The sequence below is a fragment of the Mustelus asterias genome, chromosome 2, assembly GCF_964213995.1.
Source record: "Mustelus asterias chromosome 2, sMusAst1.hap1.1, whole genome shotgun sequence".
Taxonomy (NCBI): domain Eukaryota; kingdom Metazoa; phylum Chordata; class Chondrichthyes; order Carcharhiniformes; family Triakidae; genus Mustelus; species Mustelus asterias.
The window spans coordinates 8,398,468-8,418,448 of NC_135802.1; the positions used below are offsets into that span (position 1 = coordinate 8,398,468).

Here is a 19,981-nt window from a genome sequence, read left to right on the forward strand (position 1 = left end):
GAGGCTGGAACCAGAAGTGCTCAGCCCTACAGTATTTGTGTATACCCCAGCTTTGGCCAGACTCTCTGGCACCTCCGATTCCCATCATTACCATAGATGGAAAGGGGACCACATGCGCCTGAGGATGGATACCAAGATGGTCCTGGCGCCATCCATATATGGAATCAGCAATCCCACTGGGAGTTGCGAACCCTGCCCGGTAACCTCATTGGTTGGAAACCAGAGAACCTTCCAGAAGGGCTGGAAGAGGAGGGATAAGAAGAGACACCTGGAGGGCACCCCCAGCAAAGACTCCACTCAACCCCGGTGAAGACTCGACCTACAGCGGAGTCTCAGTGTCTGCCTCCACCACCCTACTTGGCAGCGCATTCCAGGCCCCCATCACTCTCTCTGTAAAAAACGTCCCTCTGATATCTGAGTTATACCTCGCCCCTCTCACCTTGAGCCCGTGACCCCTCGTGATCGTCACCTCCGACCTGGGAAAAAGCTTCCCACTGTTCACCCTATCTATACCCTTCATAATTTTGTACACCTCTATTAGATCTCCCCTCATTCTCCGTCTTTCCAGGGAGAACAACCCCAGTTTACCCAATCTCTCCTCATAGCTAAGACCCTCCATACCAGGCAACATCCTGGTAAACCTTCTCTGCACTCTCTCTAAAGCCTCCACGTCCTTCTGGTAGTGCGGCGACCAGAACTGGACGCAGTACTCCAAATGTGGTCTAACCCGCGTTCTATACAGCTGCAACATCAGACTCCAGCTTTTATACTCTATACCCTGTCCTATAAAGGCAAGCATACCATATGCCTTCTTCACCACCTTCTCCACCTGTGCTGCCACCTTCAAGGATTTGTGGACTTGCACACCTAGGTCCCTCTGTGTTTCTATACTCTTGATGGCTCTGCCATTTATTGTATAACTCCCCCCTACATTAGTTCTTCCAAAATGCATCACTTCGTATTTATCTGGATTAAATTCCATCTGCCATTTCTCCGCCCAATTTTCCAGCCTATCTATATCCTGCTGTATTGTCCGATAATGTTCATCGCTATCCGCAAGTCCAGCCATCTTCGTGTCATCCGCAAACTTGCTGATAACACCAGTTACACCTTCTTCCAAATCATTTATATATATCACAAATAGCAGAGGTCCCAGTACAGAGCCCTGTGGAACACCACTGGTCACAGACCTCCAGCCGGAAAAAGACCCTTCGACTGCTACCTTCTGTCTCCTGTGGCCAAGCCAGTTCTCTCGACTCTGAGTTTGAGATACGGTAGAGCTCAGCAAATCGGACCCGGCAACTCAGTCAGGTTCATCGACACGGGTAGTATCAGAAATCTCCGTCAGAAGCAGAGAGTATTAGGTTATTATGGGAACTGAAGAGTTATTTTCGTATAGAGTTTGTATGTTAAGTGTTTGTTAATAAAATTGGGTTAACCATGAAACAACTCTTCTACATTGTTCATCTCATGAGTAAGAGCACCTGGGCAAATGAGTTTTAGTAGAAACAGACGAGAGTGGACAGGCTTTGGGGGGTCAGGAGGTTATTCTCCACAGGAGTCCTAGCCTCTGACCTGCTCTGATAGCCACAGTATTTCTATGGCTAGTCCAGTTCCGTTTCTGGTCAATGCCAACACCCAGGCTGTTGATAGTGGGGGTTTCAGCGATGGAAGTACAACTGAAAATCGGGGGAGAGGGTTAGATTCTCTCTTGTTGGAGATGACCATTGCCTGGCATGTTTGTGGCACAAATGTTATTTGCCTGAATGTTGTGGAGGTCTCGCTTCATATGGACATGAACTGCTTAAGTATGTGAGGAGTTGCAAGTGATACTGATACTGTGCAATCATCAGTAAACACCCTCAACTCTGACCCTTTGATGGAAGGAAGGTCATTGATGAAGCAGCTGAAGATGGTTGGGCCTCAGACACTTACTGAGGAACTCCTGCAGTGATGTTAGGGAGCTGAGATGATTGACCTCCAATCACCAAAACCATCTTGCTTTGTGTCAGGTATGACTCAAACCCAGTGTAGAGTTTTCTCCTTGATTCCCATTGTCTCCAACTTTCCTACAGCTAAAAGGGTTGAACTTGAGGTGAGATGGGAGTGAGTGCCCTTGACATCCAGGCAGCATTTGGCCACGTTTGGACCAAGGCTATAATAAGGTCAGGAGCTGAGTGACCCTGGCAGAACCCAAACTGAGCATCAGTGAGCAGATTATTGTTGAGTAAATGCTGCTTGACTGCACTGTTCTTGACCCTTTCTGTAATAACTCAGGAAGCCCAACTGGAAAGGAATGGTATTTATTGTTAAATATAAAATAAGGCCACTATTCTGTGGCGTACATATACAAGTCCCAACCGGTACAATAGTCCTGCGGACCCTTCCCGCTGTCTGCCTTGTAAAGGGCTCAACTGATGAGTTCCACCTGGGCAGGCCATTGCCTGTTACCAGGGGAACTCGTATTCAATGAGCACCACAGAGAGATCGATTAGAGATTCCCCATGGAACTCATGGGGGGTTATCACACCTTCCATCACTTTACTGATTGAGAGGAGAATAATGGGGCGGTAATTGGCCAGGTTGGATTTGACAAGCTTTTTTTGTGTACAGGACATACCTTGCTGGGTAGTTTGGTGATGTTACTAACACACCCTCCATAGCCATCAAAACCTGGAACCCAGGTGCTTCTGAACCAGAGGCAGGGACACTGCCCACTGCGTTATCAAAGATGGTGGCAACTGCCAGAAGTGTGCAACTCCTGCCTCAGATCATTGACATTTCAGTAAGGATGGTGATCAGACTGTGATTGGCACTGTCCAGAATAGCTGTCTCACCGCACTCCGAAACAAGAGTGCGAGGAGGTGCGCTGTACCCTTCGACAGCAAAAAACAGAGCTCCTTAAAAATATAATTATTGCCAAATGGCACATCAAATAAATTCACCCTTCCTGGAATTGAATGTTCAATTTTCTGCCATTCAGAACGGTGCAGATTGTCACGGAAGAGTAACAGGTTAAAATATTCAGCATTTAGTTTCACAGCTATACTCAGCTTAGAATGTTTGACTCCCCAGTCATCGCTCAATCTGGATAAGTTACCTTTTGAGTGACTGTTTAATTCCTGTTCTCTGCACTGTACGTGAATCAGTCTCTGAGCTGATATTCGTTCTATCTCTGGGGAGAGAATAGGGCCAACGTTTCGAGTCTGGATGACCCTTCGTAAGAGTCTGTCACCCAGACTCGAAACATTGGCTCTATTCTCCCTCTCAGATCTGCTAAGGTATCCCAGGGTTTTCTGTTTTGGTTTCAGATTCCAGCATCCGCAGTATTTTGCTTTGTTGTATCTCTGTTGCTTCATGCTGTAAATAATAACGAGTGAGGCTTTTCTTCTTAAATCCCACAGTGCAGTCCGATATGTTTTTCTTTTCTTTCTCTTGCGTTTTATTCCTTCAAAATTATGTTCTTCTCTTAATCGTCTGTAAAACTTTCATGTCCCTCTGTCAGGACCCAAACATGGGTTGCTGACGGATGCTATATATTCTACTTTCTCTCCTCGCAATGCCTCAGCACAACCTCTGTCAGGGTATGACCCAGTTGGTCCCAATATTGTATCTGTGCCCAGAATGAGAAATCTACTGTAACTCTCAAAGATCCTGTTTTAATCCTGCTCCCCTCAATGCCACTCCTTCTGCCCACTGACTCAGAGTAGCACAGTGGCACAGTGGTTAGCACTGCTGCCTCACGCGTTCAATTCCCAGCTTGGGTCACTGCCTGTACGGAGTTTGCACGTTCTCCCCATGTCTGCGTGGGTTTCCTCTGGGTGCTCCGGTTTTCTCCCACAGTCCAAAGATGTGCAGCTTTGGTGGATTGGCCGTGCCAAATTCTCCCTTAGTGTCAGGGGGTTAGCAGGGTAAATAAGTGGGGTTATGGGGATAGGGCCTGGGTGGGATTGTGGTCAGTGCAGACTCGATGGGCCAAATGGTCTCCTTCTGCACTGTGGGGATTCTATAACTCTATTATTCTCACGTCACTCAGTCAGAAATTTGATTCGCTATTTGTCCTGAATAACTCCACATCCTTCGGCCGAAGCTTAGCTGAATCTTCTTATTCAGGTTGCTATCTGGAGATTAAAGTACCCCGGACCCTCAGCTCAGGCACTGATCCCAGCAGTATTCTCCCCAGTACATCACCGAGCTCCACCTCCCACTCAGGCTCTCAGCTTCCTATTGTATAATCCAATTTGATCGGAATCTCTGCAGGAATGAACTGAGGGAAAGTGGCAGAATCACAGAAGGTGAGTATGCAGGTGAAAGAGTTAAAGTCGCCACAGTCCGAGGTGACCCATAGGCTGCTTTCCCCCTTGAGGGGGAGAGCTGATTGGTGGTGATTTAACCCGCGGGTCACCACACCTCAGGCGAGAGGCAAGGTTGAGAAGATGTGGCTTTGTGGATAACATGCAGGTACAGCATTAGGAAAGCGAATAGAATGTTATCATTTATCGTCAGGGGAAGTGAGTACATTGTGTCTGGAACGAGCTGCCAGAGGCAGTAGTAGAGGCGGGTGCAATTTTGTCTTTTAAGAAGCATTTAGTTACATGGGTAAGATGGGTAGAGAGGGATATGGGCCAAACGCAGGCAATTGGGACTAGCTTGGGGTAAAAACTGGGTGGCATGGACAAGTTGGGCCGAAGGGCCTGTTTCCATGCTGTAAACCTCTATGACTCTATGATTCTAAAAGAAGGGATGTTATGCTTCAGTTATACAGGGCATTATTGAGACCACATCTGGAGTATTGTGGACAGTATTGATCTCCTTATTTAAGAAGGGATATAAATGCGTTTGAAGCTGTTCAGAGAAGGTTTTCCAGATTAATACCAGGAATGGGTGGATTATCTTTGAGGAAAGGTTGGGGAGGTCAGGTTTGTATCCCCTAGAGTTTAGAAGAGTAAGAGGTGACTGATTGAAATCTTTGGATTGACAGGGTGGATGCGGAGAGGATGTTTCATCTTGTGGGAGAACCTAGAACCTGGGGTCACTATTCAAAAATAAGGGGTCGCACATTTAAGATGGAGACGAGGAGAATTTTTTTCCCTCAGAGGGTGGTGAGTCTCTGGGATTCTCTTCTTCGAAAGGCACTGGAAGCAGAGTCTTTGAATATTGTTAAGGCAGAGTGAGATAGATTCCTGATTAACGAGGGGGTGAAAGGTTATGGGGGGGTCGGCAGGATTGTGGGGTTGAGGTTACAATCAGATCAGCCACGATCTTATTGAATGGCGGAGAAGGTTCGAGGGGCCGAATGGCCTCCTCCTCCTCCCGATTAGTCTGTTTATATGTATGTAACATTTTTCATTCAGTCATTGGATGTGGGTGTCACAGGCAACAACAAGTTGCATTTATGTAGCACCTTTAATGTATTAAAACATCCCAAGCTGCCTCACTGGAGGGTAATCAGAGCATGACCCCCGGCCTCAGGAGGAGATTTAGGTCAGGTGACTAAAAGCTTGGTCAAAGAGGATGGTTTTCGAAAGAGTATTTACGGAGGGAAGTGAGGTGGAGAGGCGGAGTAGGGAGGGTGTTTCAGAACTCAGGGTCCTGGCAGCTAAAGGCAAGGGCACTGGAGGTGGAGCGTTTAAATTGGGCAATGCCGGAGGGGCCAGGATTACAGGATAGAGACATCTCGGAGGTTTGTGCGAGGGTTTGTAGGAGGTGACAAAGATAGGGAGGGGGCGAGGACATGGAGGGGAGATTTGACAGTAAGGATGAGAAGTTTGAAATCAATTGATTGCTCGACTGGGAGCTGGCGAAGGTCAGTGAGTGCAGGGGTGAAAGGTCAATGGGCATTCACTCAGAGCGAAGATTTGGGAAACAGAGCTTTGGAGATAAATGGAAATGAGGAGCGGAAAACCAGCTGAAACAGGGTAAAAATCAGGCAGGGCCTGCAGTTACTGCCCATCCGTAATTACCCTGGAGAGGGTGATGTGTGAGCCACCTTCCTGACAACTCAATAGCTCCCTGGACCATGGGAGAGGAGAAGATAGTGTTAACTACAGTCGCTGTGAGTCTGGAGACGCAGAGACCACAGCTGGTAAGGATGGGGCAGATTTCCTATCCTGAAGGACCAGGTGGGTTTTTACAATCGATAATCCGGTCGTTTCACACTCACATCACTTATACAGACTTCTTTATTCAAATTTAAATTCCCACAGCTGCCATGGTGGGATTCGAACTCATGTCTCCAGACACAAGGCCGAACCCTCTGGATTAGTGATCCAGTAACATTAACACAAAGCTACCATACTCAGAGTCAGCATCAGTCTCAATGTGTTCAGCACTTGCTGCAAGTTATAAGCTCTCAGTTCTGACATTACCCTGTGAATGGGCGGCACGGTGGCACAGTGGTTAGCACCGCTGCCTCACAGCGACCCAGATTCGATTCCCTGCCTCGGGCCCCTGTCTGTGTGGAGTTTGCACGTTCTCCCTGTGTCTGCGTGGGTTTCCCCCGGGTGCTCCAGTTTCCTCCCACAGTCCAAAGATGTTCGGGTTAGGTTGATTGGCTATGCTAAATTGACCCTAGTGTCAGGGGGATTAGCTAGGGTAAATACCTGGGTTTACGGGAATAGGCCCTGGGAGCAATTGTGATCGGTGCAGACTCGATGGGCCAAATGGCCTCCTTCTGAACTGTAGGGATTGTATGATGATTCACTGCTGCCTCACAGCGCCAGGGACCCGGGTTCGAATCCCTGCCTCGGGTCACTGTCTGTGTGGAGTCTGCACGTTCTCCCCGTGTCTGCGTGGGTTTCCTCCGGGTGCTCCGGTTTCCTCCCACAGCCCAAAGATGTGCAGGTTAGGGGGTTTGGCCATGCTAAATGGACCATTAGTGTCCAAAGATGTGTGGTTTGGGGGATTAGCGGGGTGAATATGTGGGATGGGGAGGGGGTAAGATGCTCTGCTGGAGGGAGATGGTGTGGATTCGATGGGCTGAATGGCCTCCTTATGCACTGCAGGGATTCTATAAATGCATTTCATATCTCTGGAGAGATTCTGCATTGTCTCCAGAATGTGACGGCCACATTGTGCAAACTAATTCACATCTGTTTCCAGATTCTGTTCCTCACTTCCTACTGAATCTGAATTTAAATACACCCCCTTCAGGAACTGAATATCAGCCAGGAGCAGCAAGGAACAGGGTGCAGTCTGCAGGCTCAATCCCCCTGCCTGCACAGCCCTGAGACGGCCACACAATATTACACAGCAATGGGAACAGCCAGAGACAGAGAGCGTCATAATCCCAGCAGCCATTTTATTGTTAAAAATAATTCTCAGACATGGAGGAACCCGGCCTGAAGCTGACAGGATTTAAACTCGCAGTTACTGCTGACACAAAGCTGCGACAGATTCCCCGTATTTACACCTCCAGCCCACACAGGAACTACAGGCAGAGTCAGACCCAACTTCTACCAGGTTAAAGTTCATCTTACTGGGGCCTGTTTGTCTTCAACATGGTGTTAGATACAGAGTAAAGCTCCCTCTACACTGTCCCCCATCAAACACTCCCAGGACAGGTACAGCACAGGGTTAGATACAGAGTAAAGGTCCCTCTACACTGTCCCCATACAACACTCCCAGGACAGGTACAGCACGAGGTTAGATACAGAGTAAAGCTCCCTCTACACTGTCCCCCATCAAACACTCCCAGGACAGGTACAGCACAGGGTTAGATACAGAGTAAAGGTCCCTCTACACTGTCCCCATACAACACTCTCAGGACAGGTACAACACAGGGTTAGATACAGAGTAAAGCTCCCTCTACACTGTCCCCCATCAAACACTCCCAGGACAGGTACAGCACAGGGTTAGATACAGAGTAAAGGTCCCTCTACACTGTCCCCATACAACACTCCCAGGACAGGTACAGCACAGGGTTAGATACAGAGTAAAGGTCCCTCTACACTGTCCCCATACAACACTCCCAGGACAGGTACAGCACGGGGTTAGATACAGAGTAAAGCTCCCTCTACACTGTCCCCATCAAACACTCCCAGGACAGGTACAGCACAGGGTTAGATACAGAGTAAAGGTCCCTCTACACTGTCCCCATACAACACTCCCAGGACAGGTACAGCACGAGGTTAGATGCAGAGTAAAGCTCCCTCTACACTGTCCCCCATCAAACACTCCCAGGACAGGTACAGCACGGGGTTAGATACAGAGTAAAGCTCCCTCTACACTGTCCCCCATCAAACACTCCCAGGACAGGTACAGCACAGGGTTAGATACAGAGTAAAGGTCCCTCTACACTGTCCCCATACAACACTCCCAGGACAGGTACAGCACGAGGTTAGATGCAGAGTAAAGCTCCCTCTACACTGTCCCCCATCAAACACTCTCAGGACAGGTACAGCACGGGGTTAGATACAGAGTAAAGCTCCCTCTACACTGTCCCCCATCAAACACTCTCAGGACAGGTACAGCACGGGGTTAGATACAGAGTAAAGCTCCCTCTACACTGTCCCCATCAAACACTCCCAGGACAGGTACAGCACGGGGTTAGATACAGAGTAAAGCTCCCTCTACACTGTTCCCATGAAACACTCCCAGGACAGGTACAGCACGGGGTTAGATACAGAGTAAAGCTCCCTCTACACTGTCCCCATCAAGCACTCCCAGGACAGGTACACCACGGGGTTAGATACAGAGTAAAGCTCCCTCTACACTGTCCCCCATCAAACACTCTCAGGACAGGTACAACACAGGGTTAGATACAGAGTAAAGCTCCCTCTACACTGTTCCCATGAAACACTCCCAGGACAGGTACAGCACAGGGTTAGAAAGGGTTAGATACAGAGTAAAGCTCCCTCTACACTGTCCCCATCAAACACTCCCAGGACAGGTACAGCACGGGGTTAGATACAGAGTAAAGCTCCCTCTACACTGTCCCCCATCAAACACTCTCAGGACAGGTACAACACAGGGTTAGATACAGAGTAAAGCTCCCTCTACACTGTTCCCCATCAAACACTCCCAGGACAGGTACAGCACGGGGTTAGATACAGAGTAAAGCTCCCTCTACACTGTCCCCATCAAACACTCCCAGGACAGGTACAGCACGGGGTTAGATACAGAGTAAAGCTCCCTCTACACTGTCCCCATCAAACACTCCCAGGACAGGTACAGCACGAGGTTAGATACAGAGTAAAGCTCCCTCTACACTGTCCCCATCAAAAACTCCAGGACAGGTACAGCACGGGGTTAGATACAGAGTAAAGCTCCCTCTACACTGTCCCCATCAAACACTCCCAGGACAGGTACAGCACGGGGTTAGATACAGAGTAAAGCTCCCTCTACACTGTCCCCCATCAAACACTCCCAGGACAGGTACAGCACGGGGTTAGATACAGAGTAAAGCTCCCTCTACACTGTCCCCATCAAACACTCCCAGGACAGGTACAGCACGGGGTTAGATACAGAGTAAAGCTCCCTCTACACTGTCCCCATCAAACACTCCCAGGACAGGTACAGCACGGGGTTAGATACAGAGTAAAGCTCCCTCTACACTGTCCCCATCAAACACTCGCAGCCTTGGGTGGGGTTGGTTCACCGATAGAAGAGGGTTAGAGTGGGGTGTGTGGGAGGTGTGAATGGGGAGATGAGGGGGAACGAACAGAGAAATAGAGGGAGGAACGGGGGGAGAGGGGGAAGGGATAAAAACAGGTTTGGAGGATGAAAAGAGGGATCTGGAGCTGCTGTTTGCAGGTGGAGCTTTAGGGCGTTTGCTTTACAGAGGCTCAGAGCAGCCAGGTGTCAGAGTGCTGCACACAGTAACAGGCCTGTGCAAGCACCTCTGCCAGGCCCCCATCGAGCTCCCGCCGCCACCCTAGCAGCAGCTGGTGGTGGTTGAGTGTCTGCAGGTTGGGCACTCCCTCCTGGAGGAGGCTGTAGAGGCAGGGCCAGCGACTCTGCACGGCCAGCTGGGTCTGGCCATTCAGGATAATCCCCCTGATTGTCTTCCTGACCTTCAGCTCCTTCAGCTGAGGGAGGGCCAGGAGGTTGAAGACCAGGCCTCGGCTCTGGGAGACATCCAGGAACTCCAAGGAGGCGGATTCCAAAGTGTACGTGACCTCCAGGTCCCTAACGGGGATCAGAACCTGCAGCGTCAGCCTCTTGAGGTTAGGTAGGCCGCGAGTTAGCTGCTGCATGCTGCTGGGACAGACCCCTTTAAACACCCAGAAGTTCCTCAGTTCCAGGCACTTTAACTGCTGGAAGGCAGTCAGTAAGTGGACCGAGTGTTCTGACCAGTCAAAGGGCAGGCTGACCTGTCGGAGAGCTGGAGACACGAGGTTCAGCCTCTCCAATAGGCTCTGAAAGTTGATGACCTGATCTGCCTTGGTCATGCCCACTTGGGCCATGCTGGAGTGGCGAGGAGTGGGCAAAGGCTCCAGAGGAGTGACGGTCCAGTTCAGTTCTAGTTCCTCTAAATCCCGGCAGCTCACCCCCTCCAGGAAGCTCAGGAGGAACTGGGTCCAGTTGGTCTGCTCGTCCCCCAGGTCAAAGCTGGCACATAGCGCCGTGAGGCTGGCACCGCGTGACGTCAGGTGGTAGGCATAGTTCTTGACCCGCTCCTTCCAGCGCTCGTGGTCCCTGGCGGCGGGCAGTAGCGCTCCCTCCCAGCCCCACACACATCCCAGACGGGCAAAGTCGGCTCGCTGCCAGAGTCTGGAGGTCCTCATCAGTTGGCTCCAGCCTTGGCAGACCAGCGCTGCCCGACACTTCTCCACGTCCGACAGGAATGAGAAGCAGTGGAGTTGGCACTCAGGTGGCAACGCGTTGAAGGGGAAACACCGGCGTGTTGTCAGCTCTCTGCCAGTCCCTCTCTGTGTACCGCTGCCAATGGTGCCACCACCCCTGGCACGGCAAACTCGTTTCCTCTTGCAGGGCATTGTCAAATGATGCCGACTTGGCCAGAGTCATCGCAGTCTCAGTCTGACAAAGACATGAATTCCTCACTCAGTGGGGGTCGGCGGGGCAGGGGGGGTGGTGTCGGGAACACTGATCTCTCACCAACCAGCTACGGAATCCTCATCATCTTCAGGACCTCCTGGCTGCTGGAAATTCCTGAACGGAGAGAGAGGAATAAAAAGAGGGAAATGACCATTTCACAGAATCATAGAATTCTTACTGTTCAGAAGGAGGCCATTTGGCCCATCGAGTCTGCAGGCCCTATCTTCATAACGCCACTTCTTTATCCTGCAAGTTCTCTGACACTAAGGGACAATTACACCCCTGCTCCCAGTATCAGGAACACCCACTCACTGTCAATCTCTCCTTCTGTACTTTAGCCACTTTCAAACCCACACCAGCACTGTCCATTTAAGAACATAAGAACTAGGAGCAGGAGTAGGCCATCTGGCCCCTCGAGCCTGCTCCGCCATTCAATAAGATCATGGCTGATCTTTTCGTGGACTCAGCTCCACTTACCCGCCCGCTCACCATAACCCTTAATTCCTTCACTGTTCAAAAATGTATCTTATCCTTGCCTTAAAAACATTCAATGAGGTAGTCTCAACTGCTTCACTGGGCAGGGAATTCCACAGATTCACAACCCTTTGTGTGAAGAAGTTCCTCCTCAACTCAGTCCTAAATCTGCTCCCCCTTATTTTGAGGCTATGCCCCCGAGTTCTAGTTTCACCCGCCAGTGGAAACAACTTCCGTGCTTCTATCTTATCTATTCCCTTCATAATCTTATACATTTCTATAAGATCTCCCCTCATTCTTCTGAATTCCAATGAGTATAGCCCCAGTCTACTCCTCTCCTCATAAGCCAACCCTCTCAACTCTGGAATCAACCTAGTGAATCTCCTCTGCACCCCCTCCAGTGCCAGTATATCCTTTCTCAAGTAAGAAGACCAAAACTGTACACAGTACTCCAGGTGTACTCCATCCCTTAGCTCTGTCATGTGGCACTTTGTCAAACATCTTTGGAAAGTCTGTTATTTCAAGTTAATCGAGCACGATTTACCTTTAACAAATCTGGGATTAATTTCATTACCTAAACCCACATTTTCTCAGATATTAATTCATTTCATCCTGAATTATTGCCTCAAATATTCCACCTTTAGGCTGACTAACTATCGTGGAGCTGTTGATCTCATTCCCTTTTTAAACAGAAGATTTAAACCTTCCTCCACCAATAACATACATCAAGGTAAAAGGTAAAGTCCCAAGTGACCAATGGCTGGGTGGTGATTTAACCTGAGGATCACCACACGTCAGGCCAGGGGTAAGGTTGAACAGGCATGAATAACCTCGGCTGCAATGGGAATTGAACCCACGCTGTTGGTGTCGCTCTGCATCACAAACCAGCCATCCAGACAACTGAGCTAAACCAACCCCCAAACTCATTTATGCAAAGGTTTGAAAGACTGAGGAACCTCTGCAATTTCAACCTTTACTGCCCTCAGCGTCCTGGTACACAACCCATCCTAGACCAGTTCACCTCTCAGTCCAATGGGAGGCTGTGGCTTAGTGGTATTATCACTGGACTAGTAATTCGAAGACCCAGGGGAGCTGGGTTCAAATCCCATCAGAAATTCAATGAAAATCTGGGATTAAAAGTCTAATGATGACCGTAAACCCATGATCATAAAAACCCATCTGGTTCACGAATGTCCTTTAGGGAAGGAAAGGAGAGATGACGGCCTAGTGGTATTATCGCTGTACTATTAATCCAGAAACTCAGCTAATGTTCTGAGGACCTGGGTTCAAATCCCACCACGGCAGATAGTGGAATTTGAATATAATTTTAAAAATCTGGAATTAAGAATCTACTGATGACAATTGTCGGAAAACCCAACTAATGTCCTTTAGAGAAGGAAATCTGCCATCTTTACCTGGTCTTAACATGTGACTCCAGAGCCACAGCAATGTAGTTGACTCTTAAAGGCCTCTGAAATCACATCCCATGATTAAACAAAAAGTATAATCTATCTATTTTTATAATATCCCCTTTCTCTAACTCCTGTAGAAAGCTAGAAAAGAAAAAGGCTACTATAAAATTGGCAGATTCTGCTAGGGTTTTTGTTTAATCAACTTAAATGTAGAATTCACTTTATCAATGGGGAACAAGTTTGTTAGTAATTGTAATGAAGTGTTTTAAATACTTTGTATAGAACATAGAACAGTACAGCACAGAACAGGCCCTTCGGCCCACGATGTTGTGCCGAGCTTTGTCTGAAACCCAGATCAAGCTATTTCCTCCCTATCATCCCGAAGTACTCCATGTGCCTATCCAATAGCTTCTTAAATGTTCCTAAAGTTTCTGACTCCACTATCACTGCAGGCAGTCCATTCCACACCCCAACCACTCTCTTGAGTAAAAAACCTACCTCGGACATCCTTCCTATATCTCCCACCATGAACCCTATAGTTATGCCCCCTAGTTACCGCTCCATTCACCCGAGGAAATAGTCTTTGAACGTTCACTCTATCTATCCCCCTCATCATCTTATAAACCTCTATCAAGTCTCCTCTCAACCTCCTCTGCTCCAAAGAGAAAAGCCCAAGTTCCCTCAACCTTTCCTCATAAGACCTACCGTCCAAACCAGGCAGCATCCTGGTAAATCTCCTTTGCACTCTTTCCAGTGTCTCCACATCCTTCTTATAGTGAGGTGACCAGAACTGCACGCAATATTCCAAATGTGGTCTCACCAAGGTCCTATACAGTTCGCAGCATAACCCCACGGCTCTTAAACTCAAACCCCCTGTTAATGAATGCCAACACACTATAGGCCTTCTTCACGGCTCTATCCACTTGAGTGGCAACCTTCAGAGATCTGTGGATATGAACCCCAAGATCTCTCTGTTCCTCCACATTCTTCAGAACCCTACCTTTGACCCTGTAATCCACATTCAAATTTGTCCTACCAAAATGAATCACCTCACATTTATCAGGGTTAAACTCCATCTGCCATTTTTCAGCCCAGCTCTGCATCCTATCTATGTCTCTTTGCAGCCTACAACAGCCTTCCACCTCATCCACTACTCCTCCAATTTTGGTGTCATCAGCAAATTTACTGATCCACCCTTCAGCCCCCTCCTCCAAGTCATTTATAAAAATTACAAATAGCAGAGGACCAAGCACTGATCCCTGTGGCACTCCGCTGGTAACCGGTTTCCAGTCTGAAAAATTTCCATCCACCACCACCCTCTGTCTTCTGTTAGATAGCCAGTTACCTATCCAATCGGCCAAACTTCCCTCTATCCCACACATCCTTACTTTCTTCATAAGCCGACCATGGGGGACTTTATCAAACGCCTTACTAAAATCCATGTATATGACATCAACTGCACTACCTTTATCAACACACTTAGTTACCTCCTCAAAAAATTCTATCAAATTTGTGAGGCAAGACTTGCCCTTCACGAATCCGTGCTGACTATCCCGGATTAAGCTGCATCTTTCTAAATGGTCGTAAATCCTACCCCTAAGGACCTTTTCCATCAACTTACCGACCACCGAAGTAAGACTAACCGGCCTATAATTACCAGGGTCATTTCTATTCCCTTTCTTAAACAGAGGAACAACATTCGCCACTCTCCAGTCCTCTGGCACCAACCCCGTGGACAGTGAGGACGCAAAGATCAAAGCCAAAGGCTCTGCAATCTCATCCCTTGCCTCCCAAAGAATCCTAGGGTATATTTCATCAGGCCCAGGGGACTTATCAACCTTCAGTTTATTCAAAATTGCTAGTACAATTTTACTACAAAATTGTAGTTTTAAAGGTACATGTAATACCTTTAATTAATCCATACATATCAATATATTTTCTATACATTTTTAGAAATTAAATAAAGAAACTTTGATGCACAGTTACAGAGTGCCCCTTTGATACCAAACATATGTCAGATACATTCCTTTAAAGCACCCAACTGTTGGAATCACAAGGCCATAAAGGAGGGTTAATTGCCTCACCAGACACCTTATCAGAAACAACTGATACAAGAGTGAGTTTGAATGAAGCTGCCTTCACAGTTTCTCATCAAAACAGAGTCAGAAAGATATTAATGTCTTAGCTAACGAAAAAGTTGTGGTCGGGGACTTAGTGGGAACTGACAAGAATTAATGGTGACGACACTCGAAACTGTAGGTAGTGATAAAAAGCTCAGTCATTGAATTGATAAGCAACATATACATGTGTTTCATTATGTTGGCAATTAACAAACTTATCAGGGCTCTAATCGGGGAATATCCTGAAGGCAAGTTGAGTTGACCACATCCCTTAGAGATTCAGTTAACTTCACTGACAAGGCCATAAAATACTAATGGCTTTTGTAGGCTGCCCTTTATCAATTAAAGGATGCCCAATGTGAGACTGTTTTAGTGAAGATGCTTTGTGAGGCTGCTATCAGAATAGAGACATGAAGTCTGACTAAGAGACTAGAGGATAGACTTAGGGATGATACATTGGGGTATCCCACGAGGTATCGTGATCTCATAGATCAGGGTGGTTCAGTATTTTTTCTATTGGATCAATACGTAAAGTATGTCATTTGTAACACTTTTGATTGGATTGTGTCCAACTGACTGTGAGCTGCAGAATTGTATAAACCAGGATGATTTTCTTTGTCTGGTGGAGTGGTGTCTCTGATCCATTGGGTCAAGATTCCTCCCCTTGCGAGCAAGTAAAATAAAGACAATCTGTCGGTTAAGCGTCTTGTGTTAATGTGTGTTTGTGTTAAAGTCAAACTCGGAAATCGAGATTTCAACACTCCTTCTTTACTGACATGGAAAGAATCTTTGTTAGTGAAGTTAGACGCAGAGAACCCATTTACTACCTCACAATGTTCCTTGACCTCTACAGGAACATTGCTCTTCTTATTCCTAATTGGCCCCACCTTTGATATATCCTTTTAGTATTTGTGTTTATAATAAATCTTTGAGTTCCTTTCTGTTACCCACTAACTGATTCTACCTCAAACTCTCTCTCTCTTTATGAATGCACGAATCAGGAGCAGGAGAAGGCCATTCGACCCCTCCATCCATTCAATCAGAACTTGACTGATCTGATTGTAACCTCAATCCCACATTCCTGTCTACTAAAGGAGGTGACCACAAAAATAGTAGATGTGGTGACTGTCAATCTCCAAAATTCTATAGCTTCTGGAACAGTCCTGGCAGATTGGAGGGGGTGACAAATCTAACTCCATTATTTAATAAAAGGAGGGAGGGAGAAAACAGGGAATGGCAGACCGGTGAGCCTAACATCAGTGAAAATGCTGGAGTCTGTTATAAAGGAAAACAGAACACTCAGGAAATATCAACGGGATTAGACAAAGTCAACATGGATTTATGGAAGGCAAATCAAGTTTGACAAACCTACTGGATGTAACTAGCTAGAATAGAGATGCTTCAGCGTGATTTGCACAGGCTGAGTGTGTGGGCATCTGCATGGCAGGTGCAGTATAATGTCGATAAATGTGAGGTTATCCACTTTGGTAGCAATAATAGGAAGACAGATTATTACTTGTAAATTGAGAGGGGTGGATACTTAGTGAGATCTTGGAGTCCTCGTGCATCAGTCTGATGACACCAAACTTGGTGGGAATGTGAGGGGTGAGGAGGATATTAAGAGGCTTCAAGGTGATTATTGAAGTGGTGATGGATTTGGAATTGTTGATGTACAAAGAGACCTGGGTGTCCTTGTACACCAATCACCGAAAACAAGCATACAGGTACAGCAAGCAGTTAGGAAGGCAAATTCTAAGAAAGGATATACTTGCCATGGAGGGAGTGCAGCGAAGGTTTACCAGACTGATTCCCGGGATGGCAAGATTAGTGTCTGAGGAGAGATTGGGTCAACTGGACCTGTATTCACTGGAATTAATGAGAGAGGATCTAATTGCGAGGTATAAAATTCTGACAGGGCGGGGCAGTCTGGCTGCAGGGATGTTGTTTCCTTTGACTTGGGGGGGTTTGGAACAACGGTGAGAAGCTGAGGCCCAAGGGGCCACATGAGGTCTATCTGGGGTCTGAGTGTGGCCCACAAGACATTTTGTTGACTGTTGCCCATGTGCAGGGTTGCCGCATTCTGCTGGTTTCCATCCGTGTAGTTTTTTCCAGAACGGTCTGACTGAAGTGATTCGCACGTAAAGCAAGGCGGGTGAAGTGGGGTGCGTGCAGATCGCTCACTACACTGACTGAGAGAGCCGTGTGCTCCCTCTGTGTCCAAAATATAAAAATTTAGTTTGTTTTTATCATTTGAAGTTTATGACAGTTCTATTAATGTATAATGATTAAGTATTTTCTCTAACTTGTTGTGAACTATTCAGTGTGTATTAAATTATAATGTATCTTCTTCATGGTTAGTGAACAAGCCTGATTTCAATCTTGTGGCCACTGAAACACTCACCAGCCGAGGTTTGCTCTAGAAAAAGGGGGCAAGGTTTCAGGATCCAGGGTAGACTATTAGGACTGAGGTGGGGAGAAATGTCTTCACTGAGAGAGTGGCAAACCATTTAAAAACCATCGAAGCCCTACAGTGCAGGAGGAGGCCATTCAGTCCATCAAGCCTACACTGACAACTATCCCACCCAAAGGCCTATCCCTGTAACCCCATGTATTTACCCAGCTAGTCTCCCTGACACTAGGGGTCAATTTATCATGGTCAATCCACGCAACCTGCACACCTTTGGACTGTGGGAGGAAACCGGAGCACCCGGAGGAAACCCACGCAGACACAGGGAGAATGTGCAAACTCCACACAGAAAGTGACCTGAGGCTGGAATTGAACCTGGATCCCTGGTGCTGTGAGGTATGATGTGGAGATGCCGGCGTTGGACTGGGGTAAACACAGTAAGAAGTTTAACAACATCAGGTTAAAGTCCAACAGGTTTATTTGGTAGCAAAAGCCACACAAGCTTTCGGAGCTCCAAGCCCCTTCTTCAGGTGAGTGGGAATTCTGTTCACAAACAGAGCATATAAAGACACAAACTCAATTTACATGAAAAATGGTTGGAATGCGAATACTTACAACTAATCAAGTCTTTAAGAAACAAAACAACATGAGTGGAGAGAGCATCAAGACAGGCTAAAAAGATGTGTATTGTCTCCAGACAAGACAGCCAGTGAAACTCTGTGAAACTCTGTGGGGGTTACAAATAGTGGGACATGAACCCAATATCCCGGTTGAGGCCATCCTCGTGTGTGCGGAACTTGGCTATCTATTCTTAAATGGTTTGCCACTCTCTCAGTGAAGACATTTCTCCCCACCTCAGTCCTAATAGTCTATCCTGAAACCTTGCCCCCTTTTTCTAGAGCAAACCTCGGCTGGTGAGTGTTTCAGTGGCCACAAGATTGAAATCAGGCTTGTTCACTAACCATGAAGAAGATACACTGAATAGTTCACAACAAGTTAGAGAAAATACTTAATCATTATACATTAATAGAACTTGGCTATCTATTGGAACTTGGATAGCCAAGTTCCGCACACACGAGGACGGCCTCAACCGGGATATTGGGTTCATGTCCCACTATTTGTAACCCCCACAGAGTTTCACTGGCTGTCTTGTCTGGAGACAATACACATCTTTTTAGCCTGTCTTGATGCTCTCTCCACTCCCATTGTTTTGTTTCTTAAAGACTTGATTAGTTGTAGTATTCGCATTCCAACCATTTTTCATGTAAATTGAGTTTGTGTCTTTATATGCTCTGTTTGTGAACAGAATTCCCACTCACCTGAAGAAGGGGCTTGCAGCTCCGAAAGCTTGTGTGGCTTTTGCTACCAAATAAACCTGTTGGACTTTAACCTGGTGTTGTTAAACTTCTTGCTGTGAGGCAGCAGAGCTAACCACTGTGCCACCGTGTTGCCCCAACCTATGGAAACATGTTCTCAGTATCAATCTTATCACATTGCTTCAGAATTTGATATGTTTCAATCAGTTTGTCTCTCACTGCGATGTCTCCTTCCTCTTCCTTGCCAGTTGGCAACTTTACCCCTGTTAGGTCAGTCTTTGCCCCCCTTTATAGACAGTCAGAGCCCTGGGGGTGGGGGTTAAATCTCTGGGGTATCTCAGGTCAGAGGCAGTGACTGGGGATGAGCTGGGAGACAAGTTAGAATCAAAAAGCAGAATGAAAGCAATGGCCAGGAATCGGAACATGTCAGAGGCCAGGACAAGATGACAAAGGGAGCTCGAGTCGCTGTGTTTCTCCAGGGCAGGGGATCCTGGTCAGGATAAAACCAGGTCGGGAATGGGCAGGAACATTTGCTGCAAAGCCCACACACACAAAGCTTGTTGCTGTGCACAGATCCCACTTACCATCCCCTCCCTGCACAACCCCCTCGCTGCAAAATCCACTCGCTGCATCCTGCGGCTCAGGGAGCCGGGCCCCGCGCTCCGCTCCGCTCACGGCGGCTGCGATTACAACCACTCTCCCCGGGAACAGCGCCCAGGATCCGGATCCAACTCCCAGCGGAACCCGGAGCGGGATCGCCCCAGTGCGGACACTGCCGGTACTGCAGCTCATCACCTGTAGCCCACAGCGCCCCAGTGCGGACACTGCCGGTACTGCAGCTCATCACCTGTAGCCCACAGCGCCCCAGTGCGGACACTGCCGGTACTGCGGCTCATCACCTGTGGCTCACAGCGCCCCAGTGTGGACACCGCCGGTACTGCAGCTCATCACCTGTAGCCCACAGCGCCCCAGTGCGGACACTGCCGGTACTGCAGCTCCTCACCCGTGACTCACAGCGCCCCAGTGTGGACACCGCCGGTACTGCAGCTCCTCACCTGTAGCCCACAGCGCCCCAGTGCGGACACTGCCGGTACTGCAGCTCCTCACCCGTGACTCACAGCGCCCCAGTGTGGACACCGCCGGTACTGCAGCTCCTCACCTGTGGCTCATAGCGCCCCTGTGTGGACACTGCCGGTACCTCAGCTCCTCACCTGTGGCTCACAGCGCTCCTGTGTGGACACTGCTGGTACTGCA

At 47.9% G+C, this 19,981-nt stretch overlaps 1 protein-coding gene across 1 annotated transcript; it reads right to left on the minus strand.

Moving 5' to 3' along the window:
• Positions 1–7,902: 7,902 nt before the first annotated feature.
• LOC144504939 (uncharacterized) lies at positions 7,903–19,458 on the minus strand. The gene is made up of 2 exons (XM_078230659.1): positions 19,312–19,458; positions 7,903–11,112 (listed from the first exon to the last, which is right to left on the minus strand). The coding sequence occupies exon 2, from the start codon at positions 10,935–10,937 to the stop codon at positions 9,786–9,788; it is 1,152 nt and encodes a 383-aa protein (XP_078086785.1). The 5' UTR covers positions 10,938–11,112; positions 19,312–19,458; the 3' UTR covers positions 7,903–9,785.
• Positions 19,459–19,981: the final 523 nt, after the last annotated feature.

Coding starts and splice junctions, on each gene's coding strand:
- LOC144504939 (XM_078230659.1), bottom strand. CDS start 10,937: ATGCCCTGCAAGAGGAAACGAGTTTGCCGTGCCAGGGGTGGTGGCACC.